At 40.7% G+C, this 27,452-nt stretch overlaps 2 protein-coding genes and 1 long non-coding RNA gene across 9 annotated transcripts in view; 1 reads left to right on the forward strand and 2 right to left on the reverse strand.

The window, feature by feature from the left end:
- The window catches only part of tmem108 (transmembrane protein 108), a 56,303-nt gene extending 56,164 nt beyond the window's left edge, over positions 1-139 (reverse strand). Inside the window, exon 1 of the mRNA XM_017453121.3 lies at positions 1-139. The gene's annotated coding sequence lies outside the window, so the exon portion shown is untranslated.
- Positions 126-5,520, forward strand: LOC108256355 (uncharacterized). Its single transcript, XR_001810275.2, has 2 exons — positions 126-263; positions 5,339-5,520. It is a non-coding gene; the product is annotated as an uncharacterized LOC108256355 (long non-coding RNA).
- topbp1 (DNA topoisomerase II binding protein 1) lies at positions 4,771-27,452 on the reverse strand. Of its 7 annotated transcripts, XM_017453111.3 has the most exons (31): positions 27,165-27,452; positions 26,406-26,662; positions 25,575-25,674; positions 25,291-25,425; positions 24,843-24,986; positions 23,916-24,097; positions 23,631-23,824; positions 23,337-23,516; positions 22,923-23,089; positions 21,896-22,059; positions 21,138-21,388; positions 19,829-20,133; positions 18,185-18,357; positions 17,449-17,660; positions 16,521-16,837; positions 15,439-15,636; positions 15,084-15,199; positions 14,707-14,830; positions 14,385-14,552; positions 14,157-14,250; positions 13,754-13,949; positions 11,873-12,102; positions 11,416-11,558; positions 10,534-10,651; positions 9,520-9,683; positions 9,005-9,133; positions 8,825-8,914; positions 6,160-6,321; positions 5,322-5,462; positions 5,059-5,174; positions 4,771-4,950 (listed from the first exon to the last, which is right to left on the reverse strand). In XM_017453111.3, exons 2-30 carry the CDS (start codon positions 26,579-26,581, stop codon positions 5,073-5,075), a joined length of 4,875 nt encoding a protein of 1,624 aa, XP_017308600.1. In that variant the 5' UTR covers positions 26,582-26,662; positions 27,165-27,452; the 3' UTR covers positions 4,771-4,950; positions 5,059-5,072. The 7 variants fall into 7 exon arrangements, with proteins under 7 accessions (XP_017308600.1, XP_053530928.1, XP_017308606.1 ...); XM_053674953.1 differs by having other exon boundaries at positions 4,771-5,174; positions 22,923-23,086; XM_017453117.3 differs by lacking the exon at positions 5,059-5,174.

The following is a 27,452-nucleotide window of genomic DNA, read 5'->3' on the forward strand; positions in this document are numbered from 1 at the left end:
CTCTTTTATGGCCGGTGCTTACGGTGCGGCGGAGACTCAAAGCGCCGCCGCCGTTACACCAGTCGCGTGCACCGGATCCTCGCGCGTCACATGCGCGCGCGCCCGCGCGCGCCGGCGCTCATTCCAGCTCGCTCTTCCGAGACGTTTTACCGGAGACCGAATTTATAATTCCAGCGGCTGGGGGACCCGGAGAGCGCCGCTTTTGTCGCGCACCTTAACACGGAACAGCTGGTCGGTAGGCGATGGCCGGTGATGCAGTGCAAGTAAGTCGGTTGGTGTCGGTCACTCCGGTGACGCTGAGCACGAGCTCGGAATTTCAATGAGCACCTATCGCTGCTGCAGCAGTTTATTTATTTATTTATTTATGGCGTCGGTCAGGACTCAGATTAGAAACTCGGTCGATTGGCATGAATTGTCCTGTCCGGTCAGTGGAGGCACAGAAGGGACGCCAGGGTGCACAGTTTAACACTGTGTAGATCTGTAAGATTGTAGGATTATAGCCTACTTGTGTGTTCTGTGTATGACTGCTGACAAAGTGATGGCAGATATCATCTGATGTCTGTCACAATAGACAAAGTGTATATTTCTCGTCTATCATTCTTTTCTCCTCTCTGTTCCCTTTTTTTCATTGCAAAGATTTTTTTGGTTTTACCTTCACTGCTTTTCTAATTTCCTCTTCGACAGCTGGAGCAGTACAGAATAGTGTTTGCATCATCCTGTGATGATCAGAAAAAAGCACTGCCTGTCTTCCTTAGGCCACCTTGTAACTTGACTGGACTTCTTTATATGTAATAATAATAATAATAATAATAATAATAAAGATAATAATAATTTTTTTTTTTAAACCAGATGTTTCAAAAATGTTGTTTATTGTTGTTTTATTTTGGCAGTCATTTAATCAAGTAGGCGCATCAATCTTTCCAAAACAAAAACAAAGTGGAAAACATACCAAAGAAACTAACTTTGGATATTTTAGAATTTAAAAAAAAAATTTTTTTTTTTAAAGCAGTGGTGTGAATGTGTGGCAAATTTCAACTACTAGAGAAGGACAACATCAAGTATGGGTAGAAAAACTATGACAATTAAAGCTTGTATTGCCAAAGATCATATTTAATGTGTTACAGCTCTACGCAGGCCATGTCGAGCCAAATGCATCATTTTAAAGATAAAACTTTACAGTTCTCTAAATTTCAATATTCATGCATGAAACCAAACTAAGCAAAGGATACATGGAAATGGATCCCAGAATAAGCCTTGATGGTGGACTTCAAGTGCAAAAAGCAGTCATTTGATGTCTCCAAGCATCTATTGTTACAAGAGTTAAACATTTATTTATTTATTTATTTTTAACAAAGCACTTGAGACCAAAATAATGGTGGAATACGAGTCTTGAGGCCAGCACATCAACTTCATCTAACTTAAACGTATGTGGTTATTGCTGCAACATTTCCATACTATCGCAGACTTACACCAACGATCAGTGGTGTTTTACATCAACCACCAAGGGGGCACACATTGAGAAGGGATGTTGTGGTTGGGCAGCTAGCTCTAGAAGTGGACAGAACTTTTGGGTATATCTTCAATCTTCAAAGATCCCATTAATCCTGTGCCCGGAGGTTGGCAAATTGGCAAGGAGGTAGTTCAGCTGATGTGGAACACCTACAGAAGAGCAGTGGTTAATGCGTTTACAAATTCAGAAAAATGGCGTATGGACAAGAAAGACACAAAGGCTTTGGTCCAGGATGGACCTAGTGCTGTATGATTTTCTACTGCTGCCAACCGCAGACTATGTGGTGCTGATAGTCATGTTACTGATAGGCCCTCCATTCCCCATCCAGTAGACCAGACCTGTGGACAAGGATGAACAGGCCACTCTGCCACAGTAGACAACACACCTTGAAATTATGCATCTGGGCCCTGAGCATGACACCAGCTCTCAGAGTCACTCTTATAACTGTGCACGATCATGCTACACACTGGCTGTATGCCGGAAAGTAGAAAATGCTGTCACTACAGTGCAGAACATTCCGCACAGTGCAACATTTCCTTTTTTTTTTTTTTTTTTTTTAAAACATATCTCTTTCTGGTCTACCCTGAAGATGGACATGGCATACCAAGGACTGGTCGACAGTTTGCCACTGGGAGTGCATACACTAAGTTTCACTCTTCTGGGAAGGTTTTCCCCTAGATTTTGGAACATGGTTGTGGGATTTTGCCCATTCAGACCCACGAGAATTAGTGAAGTCAGGCACTGATGTTGGGCGAGAAGGCCTGGCACATAGTTGGCATTCAGGCTCATCTCAAAAGTGTTCAGTGGATTGAAGTCAGGGCTCTGCAGGAAACTCAAGTTTTTCCACTCCAACCTTGGCAATCCATGTATTTATTTACCTTCTTTGTGCACAAGGGCATTGTCATGGTTTTGGCCCCTTAGTTCCAATGAATTGAAACTTCATACAAAGACATTCTAGACTAGAGGTCGGAAGCTTTTTCAGACAGAGCCATAAAAGCCAAAAAAGTTAAAAAATTTCTTTAAAGGGCCAGAGAAAAGTTTTTAAAAATTTGACATTTTTATATGCTTCTTCTTCTTCTTATTATTATTATTATTATAATAATATTTACTACTGCCACTACTACTTCTACTATCTTTACTATTACTGCATAATTATCAAAAGTTGTAATGTAATAGAGGCACGATGGCTTAGTGGTTAGCATGTTCACCTCACACCTCCAGGGTGGAGGGTTCAATTCCTGCCATGGCAGGAGTATGCTGCGGGGGTTTCCTCTGGGTACTCCGGTTTCCTCCTCCAATCCAAAGATATGCATTATAGGCTGACTGGCATGTCCAAAGTGTCCGTAGTGTATGTATGGGTGTGTGATTGTGCCCTGTGATGAATTAGCACCTTGTCCAGGGTGTCCCCGCCTTGTGCGCCATGCCCCCTGGGACAGACTACAGGTTCCCCGTGACCCAGTAAGGATAAGTGGTACAGAAATGGATGGATGGGTAATGTAATAAAGGCCAGCTCACATTTTGCGTGTTCTTGACCGAACAGCCCACACTTCACCTAAGAGGCCTGTATTAGGTGGCTCATGGACTTCATTTAACCAACTATAATAGCTTCAAAAAATGGTAAATCAATAAAAAGGTGCAGTATGTAAGAGTAAAATGAACACTACTTACCATTAATGTGACTTCCACAAATGTAAATTCGTCTGTCCATTCGGTCTGGAAAGAACTTGTCTTTTTTTTTTTTTCCCTTTTAGCCATTTCACCTTTGTTAAAAAACTGAAAACAGACAGTGTCTATGTAGATTTCAACTGATTTATGAATTAGGTCGGAGAAATTTTCGCTTCGCTCCATATTGTCCGGTGAAATTTGCGCTTTTTGTGCCACATCACGATTGGTGTATACATGACAAATGGGCATCAATTATGAATTATGTAATATTTAAAAAACATGTAATATGTAGAGTTTTAATTGAATCGACACCCTAGCTTTCGTTATTCGTAATTGATTTTATTTCATTTTTCCGGCCATCGGAGATCACTGAAAGAGCCATATATGGTTCCCGACCATTGTTCTGGACAACTGTGTGCTAAAACTTTGTGGCAACAGTTTGGAGGACGTTCTACACGTGTGTGATGGTCAGGTGTCCACATACTTTTGGCCATATAGTGTAAGTAGATCAACTGTATCCATTATCGGTCAGTGAGTATTATATGCATTTGGAACCAGACTTCATACACATCACTCTGTGGCAGAACTCAGAATTACTGCCAAAGATATTGGCATTGAAGCCAATCAATTTATCTGCCCCTGTGCCCCCAGCCATGTGCAGAGTGAGGGTTCTCAAGCACCATGTGGAAAAGCGCCAGCTGGAAGGTCACTGAAACAGCTGTGTGCGCGTGCTTCAGGGAGCACCATAAAGGGGCTCTGCTGTTTAAAGACAGGTTAACTCCTTGAATAAAGGAAGTGATCATGCAGGCAGACTTAAATGCAAGTCAAGAGGTGCCCTCTTTCATTAATTTTCATTCAATGCAAGCTATTGCTACATTCCAGGTGGCAGGAAGAGAAATTGGACATTTGTGAAACAGCAACATGAGTCTAGAACCTGGGGAAATCATCGTCTCAGGTAGACCTGATGGGAAAGTCGGTTCTTTGATTCTATACATTTATTTATACAAGTTATTTCTGGTACACTAATTTGATTAGTGAAGCGGCATTCCAAGAGTGCTGATATTTAGTACAACAGCACTGGGATATTTCACTGTTTTAATCATTCAACTTGTCCAATTCCAGCAATAGTTCATTACCTTGAAGCTGTTACTACTACAGGCTGGCAGTCAGTCAGGCTGTCAGTCTGTGCACTGCACAGCAACGTGCAACACTGTATCCAGCTTTGGCTTCTTTGGTAAATAAAGACTTCGGGACAATGGATGTCCATTACACAGAAAAATTAAATCGAGATCACAAGAAGAAAACATTGTTGTATCAAGATCACGAGAAAACAACAGAAAAAAATAATTCCTCAGGAGTTGCATACAGTCAAATCTGATCATAAAATTAGTGTATGCAAAGCCCACTAACAGGTTCATATCTGCCATATCTGACTTACGTTAGAGGGCGTGTTCATTACAGGATTCCAAGCTGGGAAATACTCGATAATAAAGATTAAATACATTTCTGTAACTGTCAAAACATTTCCGAAACGGTCTTTTTACGGCTACGAGACCATTAATTTGCGTAAAGACAAATGACTGCACATCCTTTCCTCTGTTGAAACTGTTCAGAAAAGAACATCTTTATTTTCAGAAATCTCAGCTACAAGCACCTGTAACTTAGCTTTACCGAAATGTATTTTCCATCTCCTCAATTGATTTCATTCATCCTTGCACCCTGGATAGCTGTAGTCCACAGAATGCTTTGCTTTTATTTGCTCACTGTTGCAACACCTGCACAAATTAGGATACATTATATAGCAGGCATACGACATAAACAAGCAGTAGCAGGTGCGAGCTTGTTTCCATACAGCTAAAATATCAACTGTGCTCAAATCACACCTTGATTTAATGAATCAGATGGAAATTCGCCTTTGCATGCATTCAAATGCATCATATGCTCGTTTCTGATGCAACTCTGATGAATAAGGGCCCTTCAGTGGTGGACTTGGTAAACGCTATGTAGTACCAAGACATTCATGAACACACTATTTTTAAGAAAAGTGCATTTATTTTCATTAAACAAAACAAGTATGTAATTAGGTTAACAGTTATACTTCACGGTTAACTGACTTATCTCTGAGCTAAAACTGACTTCACCTAACTCTGCTCTTCTTCACAGCGGATGTGTCCCCTGAGGCCTTGCGCTTGCGTGAGGCGGGGTTCTGGCCTTGGTGTGAGGTCTCAGGAATACCATTCGCCGCTGCACCAGGAAGATAATATGCATCCATTGGTGGTGAGGGTTCCTGAACGGAAGAAAAGGAAGAAAGTTTTCCATAGACCCTTAATAAATCAATAAGCCAATGACATGCATTATGGTTATTTTTTAGCATTTCAGACTTTTCACATGAAAGTATTATAAATATATTATTCAGCTTGTTTTCAGATGGTTTTATTCATGTCAAGCTTTAAATTTTCTTATCTGCCAACAGAATTTCACTTCTTTCTCGAAACAAACGCTTAACATGAGAGAATTCCAATCTGCCAATAGAACAAGACTATTTTAAGCTTGAAATTAGTAAAATAGCTCTATACAAAGGCTTAAAAATATTATATTTGGTTCATTGTAATCTTATAATAGGAAAACCTGGATACATGTGACTATATAAGATATTTCTATTTGCTAGAACATTTTCTGTAGTGTATGTAGAGAGTTTAACAATGGCTTTAAAATACAGCTCAGACTTTAGAACCAAAACAATCTGTTTTATAGATTAAAAAAAACAAAAACAAAGAATAAATATGTCCAGTTAATGGGGACTTAAACAGCTACTGGATTAGATGCTAACATGAACATTATGACTGCATTTACAATAAAGTCAGAGAAATCTGGGAAAAACTGAAACACAGACAATACTTGATTTTGATGCGAAGCTTACCAGGGGTAGAAATATGAAGCAAATATAATTAAGGTGCAAGTATCCTGGAAATTGCATTTCTGACCTGCATGAGGTAATCAGCAATGTACTCAGGCCTGAGGCATTTAACTCCATAAGCCATGGCCTCAGTCACATCTACTCTCACATCATTAGGACCCAGCCGGCTGAAGTCTGCGAAGAGATGAGTGGTTTCCTTATACAGAGAGGGAGATGGGCTTGGCAATACCTGCACACAGGTGAAGATATATACTTTTAGAATGCACGAGTAGGCTTGAAAAATGAACATGGCAAAATAACCTGTATGATGGGATTGCCCTATTCACAGTCCTCTCCGAAAGTATTGGAAAAGCAAAGGCAAATTCTTGTTTTTGCTATACACTGAAGACATCTGGGTTTGTGATCAAAAGATGAATGAGATGATGGATCAGAATTTCGGCTTTCATTTCCTGATATTTACATCTAAATGTGTTACACATGTTGACCCACTGACATGAACTGTTGCGTTCTTCTTTTGTGTTGCTTTTCCATGCTTGTACCGTAACTTCTTTCAGTTTCAGTTCTTGGGGTCATTGTCTTGCTGCATGATGAAGTTCCTCCCGAGCAGATTGGAAGCATTTCTGTAAATGGATGTAAATTGGCAGACAGAATGTTTCTGTAGACTTCTGAATTCATTCTGCTGCTACCATCATGAGTTACATCATCAATAAAGATTAGTGAGCCTGCTCCAGAAGCAGCCATGCAAGCCCAAGCCATGACACTACCTCAATCATGCTTGACATATATTTTGGATCATGAGCAGGTCCTTTCTTTCTCCACACTTTGGTAGAGGTTAATCTTGGTTCCAGATCTTGTGCGTCTCATCTCTGTATTTCTTTGCAAATTCCAATCTGGCTTTCCAATTCTTACTACTGATGAGTGGTCTGCATCTTGTGGGCTCTATATTTCTGCTCTCGAAGTCTTCTTTGAATGGTGGACTGTGATATCTTCAACCCTGCCCTGTGAAGGTTGTTGGTGGTCACTGACTGTTGTTTTGGGGGTTCCCCCCCCCCAGACAGCTCTCTGGTCGTCATGCTGTATTATCCTTTTAAAGTGCAGATTTCACAGGTGAAACCAAGGGTTCAAACCAACAGTAGACATTCAGAGCTAGTAATTATTTAAACAATCTAGCAGGGAACACCGGGGATACAATAAGCACCTGTCAGTTTGGTTTAAACAAAAGGTGCCATGTTCTAAGTTGTTTAACACATCTAGATATAAATATGTGGAAATGGCTGCTGAAAATCTGATCTATCATCCCATTTTCATCTTTTGAACTCAAACCCGAAAGTCTTCAGTGTATGACAAAAACAAAAGAATTGCCCTTGCTGTTCTAATACATTCAGAGGGGACTGTATCTGGCAGATAAGGAGAACCCTTGATAAATGAAACAGCAAAAATTTAAATATTGCTAGGCGACTGGCTTAATGCCGTGTAGGAAGGTCAATATGCCCAAGAATGAGCCTGAGAGAAAGCTGGTAATACAGAGCAATCATGGGAGTACTAATAATAACACACTATGAATGTATGAATATATGCATGCCTATATCTAGAAGTATGTTTATACCTGGATACATGTGTTATACCTGTGATTGCCCAGGAAAACCCTTCACATGGTAAAGTTGTGACATTTTCTACGATATAACTGAATTTTTTTCCCCCCATGTATATATCGGTTATCCGCAAAAGTGAAAAGGGAAAAAATTGCATTCGCATAAACCTCTCTAGTCTCCTGACATGTCAATCATGGCATTCGATGAATATTGTTCTTATAGACTCAACTGATCTTTGTTCAATATTACTGAATGCTGAAAGTGTTTTTTTGTTCTGCTGGCTAAATTTGACCTCTCTTCCATTAGTCTTCAAACATTACAACTGTGTGCATGATGTACATACAGTGGTGAGAGAAAGTATGTGAACCTTTTGGAATTTCATGGTTTTCTGCTTAAATTTGTCATAAAATGTGATGTGATCTTCATCTAAGTCAAGGGCATTAACAAATATAATGTGTCTAATATAATAACAAAAAAAAAAAATCTGACTCATTGAGAGGAAAGGTGGTAAGAGTCAAATATGGAAATACTTCGCATTCGAGGTGGATGACAACAAACATATAATTGATGCTCTTAAGCCGGTGTGCAACCGATGCTATCGTTCATTTTAAACAAAGCGCGGAAACACCCGGAATTTGGTGAAGCACCTGAAAGACGGTCCTATATTATGTTTGAGGCAGCTGGTATTGTGGGCGTGAAACCAGCTAACGTTATGCTCCACGTAATATTTGTGATAGCCAGTTATTTGTTAACGATGCTAACGCATTGCAATGTTATAAACTACCTCCGAATGGGCCACCATGCATCTCCATTCAGCCCACGTCCGGTCAGCTAAATGTAGCCTAATGTCACTCATAATTACTGAAATGTTAATGATTTTAAGAAATCTTTTTGGCCTGCCACCATATCAGTGAATTTAAACTACTGCTTGCATTCAGAGTATAAAGGGTGTGTGTGTGTGTGCACGCATTTAGGAGTGCACCTTCATACTTGTAGCCTCCACTGTTTTATTAGTCATTGTCAGACAGTGTTTAATAACTAAAATACCCCCCACCCCCCTTTTGCCAGTATCAGCCAGAGGAGGATGTCCTCTATCGTGTAGCCATGATAAAGATAGTTTGAACTGAATTAAGAACAGACCTTTGCTCCTCCAGACTGCAGCAATCTTCTGAATCCTGCATCTCTGGCCTGGTCAATGTTCAACATCACTGTCCAGCCACCAAATGCACCCTAAGGAAGGAATCGAAAAACAAGAAGGAAATGAATGTTATCTGAAGTGTATATAAAAAAGATAGGAGAGAGGAACTGTGAGGTTTGTACCTCTTTATCGGTGTGACCCTGCAACGATTTTCTCCAGCGCAAGGCCGCTAGTGCCAGTCTCTTCTGTTGAGAGTTTATGGAGGGAAGAGCATCCATAATACAGTGGCTACCCCATTCATAATCCTCCTCCTGAAAGAAACACACAAGATCTAACAAAACATTCATAGCATTGCTAAACATGTTATTCTAAACTACATAATATTCATGTAGTTCATTGTTTTTTTTTTCTCTTCGTTGAGACTGGCTAATTCAGCATGTTTTTCAGGTGCCATGACATTCTCTAATAATTTGCATTCGCAATGAGATGAGCTCAACGCAGCGAAGTGAAATTTGTAAGCTTTTATAGAGGTACAGGGCTTTTAAAGAGGTATTGAGAACGTCATGTTTTAATGCAAAAAAAAAAAAAAAAAAAGTAAAAAATCAGCACTGTTGGGTTCAATGAGTGTTGACTTAATTGAACGTTGACAAGAACATTGTGTGTGGGGACATGCTTTTGTAGCTGGGAGGGTACTCACTGGTATGAAGTGTCCCTCAGCGCGACAGGCCTCCAGGTATGAGCGGTGAAGGATCCATTTGCCAGCCGCCATGGCAGCCAGGTATTTCTCATTCCTCAGAGGATAACCCACAATGATGTGAGTACAGCTAGGGTCAAAACACTGCTTTTCTAGTAAGATACCACCTGCACGTGTTCAACATTTACTGTGTGTTAATAAGAATAAAATAAATCAAATCAGAAATTTTCTGAAATTTAAAATGACAAGCCAATTATATCTATGACTACGGAAAGTAAGAGAGTACTTGAATCCCTGAGATTTGTGTAGGCATGTAATTTATTTGATTTATTTACATTTTTTATTCAAATTCGATTGTAATTTCAGAATCAAATTGAGGAACCGACCAAGAGATATACACTATCGGTCAAAAGTTTAGACACACTCATTCTTTATCCCCCCCCACATTTTAAAATAACAGAACTATGGGAATTATGTTGTGATAAAAAAAAAAATCCAAAATAATTGAATATTTTAGCATCTTCAAAGTAGACACCCTTTTTGCCTAGAATTTCCAGAAATGTATTCTTGTCATTTTCTCAACCGTTTTCTTGAGGAATTGCCCCGAGTTGCTTTTTAAACCATATTAAAGGAGTTCCCACCAATGCTGTACACTTATTGGCTGCTTTACAGAATATTTTGCACCACGTCATCCATTTAAAAATAAAATCTTAGTTTTCCAATCAAAGAAATTAATTATATTTTTGTCTACAACACCGATTTCAAACATTAGATCATACACCTTCAGATCAAAAGGTTTTTTAAGATCATGAGAAACATTTCTCCAAAGTGTCTCCAAACTTTTGACCCATAGACAGTGTGTGTGTGTATGTATGTATAATACACACAAACACACATTTATATACATGTATGTACCTTACACAAGAAAAGAAAAAAAATAAATAAATAAATAAAAAAGATATTATACCGGTAAACAGAAATACTACACTGCGCAGAAGGTTTCTCCGGTATACTAACCCAGCTCCTCTACGAGATGGCTGTAATCAATGCGCTCCTGTGGGCTAAGTGAAGACAACTGGAAGCGTGGAGGCTCCTTCTTCACCACCTTCTTCTCCCGCTCCTCCTCTTGCTCAAACTGAAGATAAACGTAATCAGAGTACACAAGGATCCAGAAGTATGAATTGTTTTCATTTGTACAACAGTTTCGGTCCACTAATCTGATTTGATCAGTCGAGCAGTGTACAGTGTGCCTACATTTCTGTAACCAGACTGGGATGTTTCACCGTGTGCATCACTCCACTGATCTGTGTTCGCCATGTAAAATTCCACAGACTAATTCCAATGGTTACTACAGTGTTGTTGGCGACATCATCAACGGACATGGCAAACGATACTTTTTCCAGCTGAAGATGAAGGGGAAGAAGGGACGCGAAGCACCTTTAACGGCACAAATCCTGTACACAGATAAATGCGAGCTAGCTACTGAGCTAACTGACGGACTATAAACTGAGTGTGGCTTCTTCGGGATCTATTTCGATTTGTGTCAGAAATGGCACTCGATATTAATTTCTTCTTTATATAACTTGTATATAACAGTAATATTGCACTCCCAATTGTGTCGTAATATAGAAAATATAACGCATGATTCTGGGCTCGCACCTGCAGCAAACGACAACTGTGCCAATATTCAATATAACCGCACTCTTGCCTCGTCCGATACTGCTTAAATAGATTATGAAAAACGAATGCAAAAGTTGCATTTGATACTTATTAGTAAACAATGTGTTTAATCAGCCTTTATGTTTGTAAAATTATAATAGTTCAAGTAAATTTCATACAATCTAGGTGTCAAACCAGATTGAAACCATTTACATAAAGAAAGTGTCAATAACTGTGTACCTGTAGCTCAGCTGGCATTGAAGCTTTGGAGACAGGAAAAGCAGTACTAGGTGCTTCAGGTATTTTGGGAGCCTGAGGCTCAGTGTTAACTCTTGGTGGGGTCACCATCTGTTTCGTGTGGTCCTGTATTACATCGCAGGCAGCTGAAGTGGACGGAGTGAACAATAATACAGTCATTTTTATGAAATTGATACAGAACCTATAACATACACAACTTCATCCCCATAAGCCTAATACTACAAAATTTGCTGAAGTTTGAAATATCAGGTCCTGAAAAGGACCGCCAAGAGATTTAATACCCATTAGTACATTCACGACAACAAAGTAAGTGTGAACAAGGCTGTTACTTCTCTCATCTGGCATTATGTTTGAGAATCTTTCCAGAAGGAGCCCATAGACAAAAACAAAAACACACTAGTTCTCATGCACACATGCATATCCTTCTTCTCTCCCTCACCCATCTCCACCAGTTCAGAGTCAGTCATGGTGTCTCGGGCGCTTTGATCAGTGTGTGGTGGTGGAGGAGGAAGGATGGCGAGAGGCTCGGAATGTTGAGAAGGGCTGCCCGGCCATTGCAGGTTATCAGCCAGTTTTGCCCTCTCCTCTCTCGCCGTGGGGTCGTCCCACACTATCTGCTCACTCTGAGACGCTTCTGTGTTCACATCCACTGCAGACTGGCGGGACATGCTAAACACACACACACACACACACACACACACACAGTAAAATCAACAATACAACTAACGAACCTTTTATTGTCTTATACACAGCCACACTCAAAACAAATAATTTCTCAATTTTAAAATTATGATTAATAACCGCACCATTTATAGAAATATTAGAAGAAAAATATATAGGCTACTCACTATTAAAGTCCCGTTACCAAGTTTAGGTTAATTTTAGATTAATAAGACTCTGGCATTAATTAAAATGCCATAGCCATATCTCCCTGCAGTTCTCACCTGGTTTCCCACTGAAGCTAAGGAGGGTTGAGCCTGGCCAGTACCTGGATGGGAGACTTCCTGGGGATAACTAAGGTTGCTGCTGGAAGTGGTATTAGGGAGGCCAGCAGGGGGCGCTCACACTGTAGTCTGTGTGGGGCCTAATGCCCCATTATAGTGACTGGGACACTACACTGTAAAGACAGAGCCGTCTTTCGGATGAGACGTTAAACCGAGGTCCTGACTCTCTGTGGTCCTTAAAAATCCCAGGACACTTATCGTAAAAGAGTAGGGGCATAACCCTGGTGTCCTGATGAAATTTCCCCACTGGCCCTTCTCTATCATGGCCCCTTAATAATCTCCATCCCTGAATTGGCTACATCACTCACTCCTCTCCACTAATCGCTGGTGTGTGGTGGGCGTTCTGACGCACTACGGCTGCCATCGCATCATCCAGATGGATGCTACACACTGGTGATGGTTGATGAGATTTCTCCCGCATACAATGTAAAGTGCTTTGATTGTCTAGAAAAGCACTATATAAATGTAACTGTAATTTGAATCTTCACTTCCATAAAGGATAAACCAAAGTACCATAAAAACAAAGTTTTTGTTTTTAATTACTATATGAAACAAATAAGAAATGTAAGATTAGACAGCTAAGCCCATTTAAAAGTCTCGTTTGAAGACGAGGTTTCATCTCTTTTCATTTCATTTAGGTCGAGTGACTGGTGATGGAATCTAGACAGTGACTCTCACTTCCCCTAATCCTACACAGTACAAGACATGTGTCATCTGAGGAGGAAATACACTCCGGCATCCCAACTTTACACTTCACCAGAACCTCCCTAATAGTTCCAGGACATTTTATCAAGTTTTTCCTTTTCATGTAGGCCACAAACGTCCAGAAACCTGACGAGAATCCCACCAGTTTAACTCTGGGTATTTATTAGGTACTTATAACAGGAAAACATTGTCCATAATGGTAGTCTTTCGTCAAGGTATTTTTGAAATTTATTTAAATCAGGACTAAATCAAAGTTACTGGACTCGTAGTGAGCATAATGAAACTCAGAAAAACTTTCTCGTCAATGTCAGTTTCAGAAATCATTCCTCTACAGTAAGCCGACATGTCATGTACACTCCAATACAGTCCTGTATGATTTCCACATCATTATAACACATATATATATATATATATATATATATATATATATATATATATATATATATATATATATATATATATATATATATATATATATATATATATGTGTGTGTGTGTGTGTGTGTGTGTGTGTGTGTGTGTGTATGTGTGTATGTATGTGTGTGTGTGTGTATATATATAAAACAATACTTGTCCGTTAAAGTGCAGTGTTTAGGTGCATGTGTGTGTACCGTAAGGCCTCCAGTGTCCTGCTGCGTCTACCCATTCGGCCCAGAATCTCTGGAGTGTGTGGAGAGTCTAGACCCCCTGAACCCACTCGAGCCAATCTAGAGGAGGCTCGCCGGCCACTGGTCAGCTTTGTGGCAGACATAATCTCCTGTAGCTGCCTCTGCAAGTTCTCCCTCATCTCCAGAGTCTCGGTCAAGTCTGAGAGAGTGATGTGAACACAAGTGAACATTAAAAAAAAAAAAAGAGAGAGAGAGAGAGAAAAAAAAAAAAGGTTTTTGTTTTGTTTTTAAAAGGCAAAGTGTTTTATTTTTTAAAAGAGGTACATGAATTCAGAGGAAAAAAGAAGATCCAAAGCAATGTCCTTGTTTTATGATTCTATGCGAGGTTGTATGGTTATATGAGCACCTTTCCTTTCACTGCTGCTCGGTTGCTGCTGCTCTCGCTCTGCAGGTTCTCTCTGAGGCGTAGAAATATCTGCAGTGATGTCCACAGCCCCCATCTTCAGAGGAGAAAGAAACACTGTTAGAAACCTTTCTCAAACACTAACCTTGCCAAACATGATAGACAGGGGCTGAAAAGATTTATTTAAAAAAAAATCTGAAATAGAATGTAAAGAGATGCAAGGTGCCGTACCCACGTGTCGTCATCGTCATCATTGAGAGCTCGGAGTTTGGAGTGAGGTGTGGAGAGGGGAGGAGATTTCTGGGTGCTGTTTGCCACCTGGCTCAGCATCAGGCTCATTTTGGGGTTAAAGGTGAAGGGGTAGAGTGACTCAGGCACTCGCTTCTGCTCCTCTGCACACTGAAGGAACATGCATACATACAGGAGGTATTAAGGGAATAGCGAAAGCAGTTTCAGAGGAAATCACATGGCGTGACTGACCAAAATACGAAATTTCATATATCATGAGCATAACGGTGTGTGTGTGTGTGTGTGTGTGTGTATGTATACCCACCGCCTGCAGCCAGTGCTGGGACACTATATGCAGCCCTCTTTCCTTCACTGCCCTGTACTCTTTAGTGTTGTCTCCCACTTTGCCCTGGTAGATATAGTGGGTGACCGAATCATCACAAGACCACCTACAACACATTACAGGTTTAATAACAGATTAGAAAGCACAAAAAAGGGAAAAATATATTACCACGAACACAGTTCATCAGTTCAGATCATTTGTGATATTTTATTCGACACATTTTAAATGGAACGTGAAACAGTACCAGTACAACAAACAGCATTATATTCATCTCTCTTTCTACTGGAATTCTTTCTGACAGACAAATAATAAATAATAAGGAACAATGTGGTGGTGGGGGAAAAACATTTGCTAGATACCTGAAGTCTGCTCCTAGGGATGCAGCCATTGCATTTAGCTCACTCTGTTTTTTACTGAGTTTCTTACTCACACAAACAACCACTCCGTCAAGCGGAGCTGAAGTCTTTTCCTTCACCTACAGAGCACATAAGCACAAGCATGTCTAGTTAGTTTAGATTCAGCCTTACTGCCACATTTCTTTGTGCATGTATGATAGAATTAGTGGTACAGAAACCAAAGAACTAAAAACATTCAAGGTTTGTTTTTTTTTTTTTTGGTTTTGTTTTTTGTTACAGTATCGTGAGTGTAGACACGTTAAAAATGCGAACAGAAAACGTTGGCACACAGAGGACAGGACTGCAAAGGGATGTATACCTGCTCATGGAGTTTAGGTTCTGGCTTTTTGCCTAGTTGAGGACTTGCAGTCAAGGCGGCGAGGCTCATGACATGACTGCGGTTGCTATTGGCCACCGCTGCCTTCAAATTCCTTTCGATCACCTCACTTAGGGGAGTCTCCGCCCCCTCGCCCTGCTGAGGCTTATTACCGGGTGTTTTTAAATGGTCAAACACATCCTGTAACACGCGCACACACACGAAAACTGAAAGCTCTTCAACTTGTACAACAACGACCAAAAAAAAAAAACAACGTTACTTATCCACCTTATTCTCAATGTTCCGATGGGCTCGGTCTATCTGAAGGATTTAGTCAAAAGGTGCAAGACTTCCAGTTATCCATTTCTGGTCGGTTCAGGCGTCTAATTTGTATTCGTCATGGCATCTATCAACACGTTTATTTAACATCTCAGTCAAAATTTGTAGTTATGGATTAGCATAAAACTGGTATTATTTTCTATGCCTTATAACTGGTACAAACTAAACCTTTTCTTCGAGCAAGTGTGTTTTGGCCATAAACTGCGATCCAGAGCCGAATGTGGACGCGAGATGCCACAGAACCTGGATTTGGTTCCGAGCTTTGTATTTAATAAAAACACCGAAGTGAGTGTTCGTTTGTTCTTTTCACGACGGCACTGATGCCGGTATTAGCATGAAGGTTTAAGACTGGATCCTTATATTTTTTAACAGAGCTTACAGATGAATAGGTGAGAGAGCTGGACAGACGTGAGGACAAAAGCGCTGCTGCAGCAGTCTCTTTAGGTAGATATGAAGCAAGGGCTTATTACCATTGCACCACCATCACCAGGTAGTGGGTAATGTAGCCAAAATGAAAACAGACCACTTCTTTTTAAGAAAGAAGTCAAAACAAACGAACAAAGCCAACAAACAATTTTATCACAAAATGAATGTTAAAGGAAGTCTGAATGTTAATTATAAAGATTAATACGCAAGTAATTCGGGGTGGATTGTCCATTAACTTTAACAAAGTGATCGGGGACGTTTCCAAGTACACCCTAATGGAATTTCCCCACCAGAATTGTTGCTGAAAGATAATTACCGACCTTAATGTTAAAGGAAGGTCCAAAAAGCTTGTCTCTGCTGAGGAAGCGAGACGGCGTGTCAAGCTGAAGCTCTTTCTGCAAGATCCCTCTGCTTTCTTCTTGAGCCGGGGCTGTGCCCTCCACCTCTCCCTCCTCACCTTTCTTCATCCTGCGGAGGACGGAGTGGACAGCGCGGCTCTGCAGACGGCCCGTGTCCAACGGCGTTACGGAGGTGCTGGTCTGAGGACCCAGCAGAGGAATCTCTGGAGAGATACGCACAGGCATGGGAGGGCCTGCAGCTTTCTGAGACGCTCCAACAAAACTGTCCTCGCTGTGCTCTGGGGGGAGGGTACAAGTAGAGTAACGTTAAGGGAACAGTCCAAGCAAATTTCAGAATTTATATATTTATATGCATGTATGAAGAATAGATTCGATCAAGAAGGAAAGGACTAATAATAATAACGATAATAATAACAACAACAACAACAGATGCAGCTGTTTGTGTAATCCTTATATAAAACTGGAATACATCTGAATATCCTTTGTTTTAACCTATTTAATTAAATTTTTGTGACAGAATAGTTTATTTCTACTACATCACATGCATGCTCCTACCCCACAGCGTTAAAAAATTAAAAAAAATCAATCAATTTCCACAGTTATTGATACACTTATTTTTTATTAATGTAGAATGATGTTTTTATCTTCGAGAAATGTATACTGTCAAAAATCAAGCAGGTATTCTGAGCTCAGACTACTGAGCCCTTTCGTAGTGGTTCATGATTAATACTATAGGAATTGAAAACCCTTTAAGATAACCAAACGACCATGGGTACCCGAGAATGATTTACTTAACATGGCCTTGCTTTGTACATTACTCGGCTGCTACTGTCCGAATTAGCCGGTTCCGTCTTGTTTTAAAACCTAGATCTGAGTTTTGCCTTCTGACCAGGAGATGGAGGCAGATCCACCAGATAGCGCTTCTCCTCAGCACGTTTGCCTGTTCTGGCAGACTCTAGGATCCAGCGTATGGTCACGGCAGGCAGCCCCCACTTCTGTGCTGCCTGGTACTTCGTGCCCTCAGGAGTCTGCAGGACAAGGTGAGTGCTGGCCAGCATGCCTTTCCTCTGATTAGCAGTGCGCACAAAATAGTCCTGGACACTGCAGACGGGAAGAGCGAGTCACTTTATTAGATAAGAAATAAAATAAGATGGGGCATGCAGTGTGTGTGTGTGTCATGGTCTGATGCGAATACAGTTAATCCACCTATACAACAGCAATTGTCCAGTGATTACATTTCTAATTTATTAATGAACATCATGTCATGCTTTTTAACTATTTAACTAATTAGACAATTAAAAAAAAAATAAGTACAACAATGTTACTTTATTCATTAAAATGAATTTAAATAAATCCATAGATGTTAAACATCTTACAAAAAGCTTCACCATATGAAAAATGTTTTTCTTTTCTTTTTTTAAATCACATGGTTTTTACTGTTTAAAGTATTTGTATTACTAAGACTGTGGCAAGTCCATCATACAACTCCCTGTGAATGAGCTGCTCCTGTAAGAACCATAAAATAGCGCAGTAATATAAGCCTGTAATTACAACGGTCATTACTGTCAAAGTCTGGATTTGCAGGCGTCACGGCTTCAAATATGCTAAGATGCGCGTCTCCTCACCTTGCTCCCAGATGCCTTGTAAGCTGAATGAGGGAATCTCGCTCTGCTCCGGTAAACTGGCTAACTGACAGCACACAGTCTCTGAGAGGAGAGCAGCCCTCCTTCACCACAACTGGGGTGAACAATGGATGAGATGACACTGGCAGAATACACTGCTGCTCCACACACATTGCCTGAATATGTAGAACACACACAGTACATTACAAAACAGAGCAAACACGTGATCTTAACATGAACACAGAATAAACCAGATGTACTGTCCCCTCCCAAATTACTGGAACAGCACGGCCTATTGTTTTTGCTATATGCTGAAGACATTTGGGTTTGAGATCAACAGAAGAATAAGAGATCGTAGAACAGGAGTTCAGGTTCATTTCCAGATAATTACATCTAGACATGTTAAACAAATTAAAACATGGCAAATCTGGTGGCAGACCAACCAATGTTTAGGTGAGCAAAAGTATTGGAATAGTCTTACAGTTAAATAGCAATTAATATTTGGTTGCATATCCCTTGCTTGCAATAACTACATCAATCCAGTCACTCGCTGACATCATCAAACTGCTGTGTTCTTCTTCTGGGATGCTTTTCCAGGCTTGTACTGCAGCTTCTTTCAGTTATTTGTTTGGGGGGGTTCTCCCTTCAGTCTCCTCTTCAGGGGGTGAAATGCATGCTCAACAGGGTTAAGGTCTGGTGTTGGACTTGTGAATTCCAATCTGGCTTCTGATTCGTACTGCTGATGAGTGGTTTGCATCTTGTGGTATGGCCTCTATATTTCCACTCTCAAAGTTTTCTTCAAACGATGCATCGAGATCTTCACCCTTGCCTTGTGGAGGTTGTTGGTTGACTTTTTTAGGGGGTTTTCTTTACAGCTCTCATAATGCTTCTGTCATCAACTTCTGTTGGTTTTCTTGGCCAACCTGTTCCATGTCTAGATTTAGTTAGTAGTTAGATTTTATCTAGTTGTTAGTACACCAGTGGTGTCTTTCTTTCTTTTTCAGGACATTCTAAATTGTTGTATTGCCTATGCCTAATGCTTGTGTAATGGCTCTGGTCTATTTTCCCTCTTTTTTCAGCTTCAAAATGGCTTGCTTTTCTCCAACAGACAGCTCTCTGGTCTTCATGTTGGTTTATCATTTTATGGTTTAAAAAACATGGTTCAAACCAAGGGTAGAGATTCACAGATATTAATTGTTTAAACAATCAATCTAACAGGGAGCAATTGGGCAACAGGGAACACCTGTCAAACAACAGTTTGAGCACTTGAAAATGGGTGGGTTCAAACAAAAGGTGTCATGTTCTAAATTATTTATCACATCTAATGCAAATCTAATGTAAAATATCGGGAAATGAAAGCTGAAATTCTGATCTATGGTCTCATTCTCATCTTTTGATCTCAAACCCCGATGTCTTCAGCTTACAGCCCCCCACCCCCCCAAAAAATGTATAAACATTAATATAAATAGCAAATTCTGGAAAGAGGCATTTCTACTAGATACAGAAATGTTAGGGCTTTATTAAATCTTATTTATTATTTAAAGGCAACATGGCCTGAGGTCAGAAATGAGCATGCATGTTGAATGCTAGTATATTGTATAACCTATTACAATCAAATATCTATTTCCAAACATTTTGCCAGCTCACCAGCCAGGTGTCTGTGACCACTTCGTCCACTGTGGCCTCCACCTCACAGCCCAGAAGAGGAACTACGGCATAATCAGCCACACCTCTGAACCGGCCAACCAAAACTTTTCCATTGCTCTCCACAATCAACATCGAGAGCTGTGCCTCTGATTCTGCACCAAAGCCCACCAGGAGGAAGCGTTTCCCAGTAAACATACCTCCCTCTGAGGATCCAGCTACAGTGGAGTAATGACCTGGTGCAGCTGGGTCTGGTACTTCAGACCTGCAAGTCTTGTTTTTGTTATCTGGGGGTGGAGGTAACTCCACTATGGAAAGACATATGCGGGGGAGAAAAACAGACACGCTCAATGAGTCACAGATTTAAGGTCACCTAATGTCCCCATAAATTCAGAACTGTTGTTATAAAGCTTTTTGTAGTCTGCAAGTATACATAATTATTATAAAGCTAATTATCATAAAACATTGTTCATTCATGTAGCTTTGGTCATGCTTCCAGCAAGTTAATTATCCATCAAAACCATCTCGTGGGTGTTGAGTACTCCAGAGCTGTCAGTAACAGCCAATCACGGATATGCATTATTGATGACGAAAGCAACATTCGTATCGCAGGGTTACAGAACACTAGCACTAGCAGAGTAGTCACACAGCTAGAACTTTAGTTCACTAACCTAAATTAAACCTGGTTATCTGAGTTACTGTAGCCTTTCTGTCAGCTTGAACCAGTCTGGCCATTCACTGTTCACCTCTCATTTCGACAAGGCGTTTACGTTTGCAGAACTGCTGCTCACTGCATGTTTTTTCTTTAGTGCACCATTCTGAGTAAACTCTAGAGACTGTTGTGTATGAAAATCACAGTTATAGAAATACTCAAACCAGCCTGCCTGGCACCAACAACCATGCCAGGGTCGAAATCACTGAGCACCCCTCCACGTGGCATGGGTCCTTGGTGAAAAGAGGCGGCCATTCACTGACAGCGAGATGGTGAAAGTATTCATGCTAGCCATGTTGAGGAGGTGTTAGTGGATAATCAAGCGAGAGACCAGGTGATGTACTGTATCAAGTCAATACCCATGTCAGATACATCGACTGCTAGGAGGGTAGACGTTTTAGCAACCAACATTCTCAAAACTTTTGGCTCGATTGAGGAAAGCTGTGGATTTTATTTTAAATAAACAACAACAAAAAAAGTATATTGGAAGTTTGCCCCACCCCATCAGATTAATCGAAAAAAAATAAATAATAATAATTGGCCAACTAATCGATTATGAAAATAATCGTTAGTTGCAGCCCTTCATAGAACCCAACTCACCTACAGTCTGGTTACTGTCCACATACTGCGAGAGTAATTGTTCCTCAGCCCTGGCATGTCGGTTAGGGCTGGGTGCTGGCGGGGCGGCAAAAGATGGCCTGGAGGGGCGTGAGGAAGCAGGGCGGGTGGCGGGAATGTTCACTTGGGCTGGAACAGGAGGGAGGAATGAAGGGTGGAAGTAGGTCTCCACAGGAAGCAGAGAGCCATGAGAGAAACTGTCCAGCAACCACTGCACTGTGACAATATGTGGCCTGATGGAACATGTACACACACAAGCATATTACTGAAACAAGTTTTGATTATGACTTTTCTAAATATGGGAATTTAAATCTAACCAGCTACACTAACTGCTCACTTTAACAGGAACACCTGCTCACTTATGCAGTTATCCAATCAGTCAATCATGTTGCAGCAGCACTATACAGAAAATCATGCAGATACAGTTCAAGAGCTTCAGATAATGTTGACTGGATAACTGCATAAATGAGCAGGCGTACAGGTGTTCCTTTTTAAAATGGATGGTGAGCGTGCGTTAAAATGTAATATGCAAAATGTTTGGGTTTTTTTTTTACTACAACTAGTACAGACTACAAGTCTGTAATTCTAGCTCTAAATGCAAAAGCCACCCAAATAAAATAAAAAAAAAAAAAAAAAAGCTTTGTGAATATCAGATCAAGAATTCATTCTTGCCTTAATAATTATCTCCAAAAATTATCTAGTTTTAATCAATCCTAGTCTTAATCTACATTTAGACAGACCTATGAATGGCTTTAGTGAGAAAGCCTTTGACATCCAGGTCAGGTTCTCCCATCACAATGTGTGTAAGTTCTTCACCGAGCTGGTTGAAGTGCAGGCCTCCGGCAGAGTTCACCAACCGGCGCAGTTTCTCCAGCCTCTTCCCCACTATGCCACACAGGTAAAGCTGCAGAATATAGAAAGGCTCACGCTGCAGTCAAAAGCTCGGGTGATGTAGAAGACATCATGTATACCAGATCGTTTGGACATACTGGTGGTGAACTTGCAATACCGTATTTGCGATGCTAAGATTAAGCAAGTCTCCCAATGAAATACCCCCCCCCCCCCCCCCCCCCCCCCTCGCTCGCTGCCCTACACAATAACGTCACAAATATTAACTTGCATAGCTCTGAGTGTAGCTGAAATAGACAGTTTAACTCCCATATGTTACTTTGGGTAACTGCAACAAACTGGCAGTGCAACAAAGATGGAGAACCAAAGTTCTTAAAGCTTTTATCATATTTTATTATTTTTCCTATATATTTGGCTCAACTAAATTGAAAAAAGCTGCAGCAAAACCAAGCATTTGTGGTCACAACAACCACAAAAAAAACCCTCGGTGAACTCAAATACAGCCTGCAAACTAGACAGCTGAAGATTGTAAAAGACCAATGGATGTTTTTCCAATCTTCAGCTGTCCATTTTTCAGTCCATGCAGGATTTCGGGAAGCTTTGTGATTTCTTGTGAAAAATGCTTGATTTTGATGTGGCTTTTTCTTTTTTAATATGAGATGCAATTTGCAGAGGTTTTTTTTTTTTCTTTTCTTCCACGGAAAACTACTTGAATTGGCAAAACCGCAATTGCACGAAATTGTTTTGTACGGTTTTTCACGGTGATGGTTGTTGGGAAATGATACTTTTTAGCTGTACTCATGTACTCGATGTACGTGAATCACTTTGACTGAACGTAATTTCCATAAACTGAGGTATAATTTCAATTACTTACAAAATAAGTCAAATATTCCACTATTTGTGTATGACCAGACTCACCTTGCAGCCATCTAATAAGTCATCTGTTGGACAGATGGTAGCATCAAATGCGTCAATTGGATCGGCAGTCTCTATGCGGATCGTTGTTGCAGTTGTCATGGTTGTTTCGTTGACATTCATGCTGATATTTGAGATATGGCTCAGGCCAAGCAAAGACGGTCCGTCTGCTGCGAAATATAGAACGTAAAGTAAGAAGGCTCTCTGGTTTTAGCACGTCCGTTTCTGACCCGTACAGACCTTTAAACTACAACCTTTCCACTAGAGAAGACAAAACATTATGCATGTCCACTATACTCTATAAATAAGAAGTCCTTATAAATATCATACACTTTGCCTACAGGTACAACAGCTGCACAGAGAAATTGAAACCGCAAAGAATAAAAAGCAAAGACGACATTATTTTTTTAGATTTACTCTTATTTGAGCCAGTTGGAGTGGAGGTGTTGGGTCTGCCAGTCTGCTCCTTCCTCTTGTCCTCTCGCTCTACAGCATAACGACTCTCATCCTGACAGAAGCCCTTCTCGATACTGTCGAAAAGCCAGTGAATGGAGATGCAGTACACGTTCCACTTCTTCGCGAACTCATACTTCTGACCTGAAAACACAAACCCCGTACACATTTCTTTCTGAACTTGGGAATGGAAAACCACCTGTTCACTGTGAACATAAAGGAACGCAAGAACTCAAGAATAAAAATCCAAAATGCCACCTGAGGGCTCGCTGACAATGAGGTGAGTGCATTCGTTCATCTTGAGCTGGCCGGTGTAACTCCCACCGTGCAGTTCACACAGCCTCTGCACCTCTTTGCGCTCCACCGTGGACAGACCCGTCACACACACAGTGCAACCTTTGAGAATAGGACACCGGTACTCCTCCAAACACAGGTCTGAGTACCGGAACAAACTAAAAGAGGTGGTAGGATATACTGTTTTAATAACTTCTGCACCTACTCACTTATGTATTGAGACGTGTATAAAGACAAATACGGTCTTACCTGTCCTGAGATTTCTCCCAGCATGCTCTGACCCAGGTTGGCAGAAGGACGGGCTTCCCCAGGCTGGCTGCCACCAAATACTTTTTACTGCCCACTTCACCTGCCACCAGGTGAGTTACGGACACGTTGAGGTCTCGGTAGACCCGCCCACCCATCAACTGGACCAAGTCCATCACTTCCGTCTAAAAGACGCAAACTGATTTGTTTAGGGGTTCTTAAAACTTTTTGTAGCCATGAACCTCTTTAAGTGTAACACCAAATCCCACAGATTGAACTTAACCCAGCTATACATTAGACATGTACACTTTACACACATTAGACTCGTTATTTAAATTACATAAAACAATAATTTGTCTTTTCAATGGCACAATACAGCTTTTACGTTACACAGACAGAACGTATCGGGTCCAGCCGCCGTGATGAGTTACTGAGGCTTGTATTAAACTCCTTCAGTTCATGTAACCAGTCAGTTAAACTATTAAGAACTTAATAATAAATATAACTTTGATGTTGATATGATGTGACAATTTTTTTTTTTTAATCCTGAACAATAATGCATGGCCACTTACGGCTTCCGTACCCCACATAAAACTTCACCATATCAACAATTACACACAAATTTTCAGTCTGTTTATGTGACGCGTCTGCAATACAGACCCCTCAGCAAGTTGTTACTATAGAAACAATATCATATCAGAATGCTTACATTAGTAGAAACCTTACAGGCAGAGCTACTGTCTGATTAATCGACACCTTCTGGCCAATCATAATTAAGCATTCGACAGCATTGCGAAATAAATCACAATAGTGCTACAAGGTTTTTTTTTTTTTTTCTTTTATAGGGTAACAGCTTACGATAATACCCCAGGTTAACAGTAAATGAGAGAGTTTTAATGATCAGTGAGGTGAGCGGTGTCTATTGCTTACCCGTGCTTCTTTGTCCAGACTGGTGCAGGACACTGTAACATCAGCCATGGCCATGTTGTAAACTGGCTGCTCTGCCTTTGGTACACACCTCTGCTGCTGCAGGCAGAACAGCACTACCAGAGGACTCACTATCCTGCACCCCAGCTACGGCGTACACATATCAGAGGAACACGACCAGAACAAAAGAATTACCACATAAACATTATAACACTACAGTACCATAACACTATAGTCGTGTTTGCTGGTTATCATGCGACTTTATAAAATGTTATGAGAAATACTAAGTCCCTAGGATCAGGGCCTCGTTCAAATATGGATTATTGCATTAGAGGGACTGACCTACTAGATCATAAACAAGAAATATGGCATCCATCTTGTACTGAATTTGTAAAGTGATGTCCAGAGTACTTGTGTGACTGTGAAGTAAATGTGTGATGTAAAAACGCACCTTCCTGCAGTGCTCAAACGCATCGCTGGTGAAATCGCTGAACACGTACAGGGACTTGTCGTTGCGCTCCACCTCCAGCGCGGCTTCTTCAACAATAATCTGCACGTATTTCTCAGACTGCAGCTCCACTATGGCCTTAACGTGGAGTTGAGTGATGAGGCACAACGATTCATTCAGTATTCTACAACTTCTGATTTTTAAAGCATCTTTAAGGATTTAAAAAAAAAAAAAAAAAAAAAGGTAATCGAATGCATATTCACTGGTAGAATAAAAATGTACTGTACCTCATAAGCTTTGCGGCCAAGCTCACTTTTATGCCCATTACGTTCGACAAATTTCACCATATACACATCCTGGCTCGCTTTGGTCATCCTGGCTTCAGTCCTAAACGAGACTAGACATTAGAGAACATTAAATTAATGTATGCAAATAAAATAATTTTTAATGATGGATGCAAAATTCTCTCACTCAAAGCTTGTTAAGAGTAATTTAAAACACTGTTTGTTTGCTTTCCTGCAAAGTCTGTTTCTGTTTGTGGAGAACTGTGAGGCAAAAAACCTAATTCTGAAAAGATAGGAAGTGGGCCTCACGGGGAAAAGGTCCGAATACGTTTTCTCTACCTCTTCCATCAATAATAAGCGACCACTAGATTTATTCGGACGGTTGAGCCTTGTTAGTGGATGGGTCTTACAAGACGTGCACCTTAAATGACTACAGACAGTCCATACAGGATTTTCAAAAATGTTCGATTTTTGCGAACGTTTTCTCCTAAGACACGCCTTGTAGAAAATCCTTTTTGGAAAGGGGGGGGGGAGCATGCTGAAAGTCAAAATCATCAAAAAAAAATTCTAACAAAAATCTAGAAAAAAAAAAGAAAAAAAAAGAGGCACAACAATAAAGACAGTAAATGCATCGGTGAGAAATCAGCAGTCAGTGCTGCTGTCGTTTTTTTTGTTTTTTTTAAACATCTCTCAGACCACCAGCCAAAAACCTACTAACATCGGTGCCGTGAACCGAACCTGACGCTGTAGAACGGATTGCAAATGATGGGACAAGCTATGCAGGGGAAAAGATTAACTTGGTGTGCTGCTCGGTATCTTGGTACCAATACTCACCTGGTTAAAATGATGCAACAAAATCCAATCCGATCCTTTCCTAATTCGGATCCGGCGAGTTCTTTATTTGCGCAGGAATGCACGTGCAGCTGGTCGCTTGGGTTTGTGTGTGCTCTCCCTGTGGTCACACGGCTTTCCTCCGGGCTCTCGGGTTTCCTCCCACATCCAATAAACATACCATAAGGTGGATTAGCTACTCTGGCCTACTATCCAGGGTGTGTACCTGCCTCGCACTGCTGGGACAGGCTCCAGATTCACTGTGACCAGGAAAAAAAAATGTTAATACTTAATTAAGATGGATGGATGAGGTGCTGATTCTCATAACACATCCTGTATTCACTGTGATGTGAAAAGGTAGAGGGAAGCTGAAAATCCTGCATAGCAACAAGGTCTAAGCTACACAGTAATTATTATATATAGTATTATAGTTCGTGTACCTGATAAAAAGCCAAACTAGCAGGTGTATTCAGATAAAGCTTTTCCCTCAGCAAAAATATTTCTGTGTCTAATGTCCCAAATACATCCTGACTGGACCTAGTGTTACATGGGGAAGAGAAGAAAAGCGCGCGCGTGCGCACACACACACTAGCCGTTTGGGCTTCAGCCACAGATTTGAGCTAACAAGTTCACTTTCGTATTCTACCTAGACAGACTGAAACTGGCTCTTCGCTTAGCTTCGCAGCTATCGATTAATAAACCAAAAGTGTGAGTAAATGAACTCGGGTGTCTGAGGAGTATGAAACTGTTCCACCAGCTCACCGACAAATCTCCACCAAGCTCGAGACGCAGCTCATCTGAGCGCGAGCACCTTTTAGCTAGCCACTCAGCTAGCTAACGTGACTAACTGAACCGGCGTCTACAGATGAACATGATTGACGTGGTCCCAGGTTAAACTCGCAAAAATCTGTAAACTAGTTCAAAGGTATTTTTTTTATTGTTGTTGTTGTTATTATTATTATTATTACTACTACTCAGCTAGGATTGGCAGTGTCGCATTCGCGCCATGAAACAAAACATTCTCATCTTCTTCTAGTAAAACCTGATTGT

The sequence above is a fragment of the Ictalurus punctatus genome, chromosome 23, assembly GCF_001660625.3.
Source record: "Ictalurus punctatus breed USDA103 chromosome 23, Coco_2.0, whole genome shotgun sequence".
In the NCBI taxonomy this organism is placed as follows: Eukaryota; Metazoa; Chordata; class Actinopteri; order Siluriformes; family Ictaluridae; genus Ictalurus; species Ictalurus punctatus.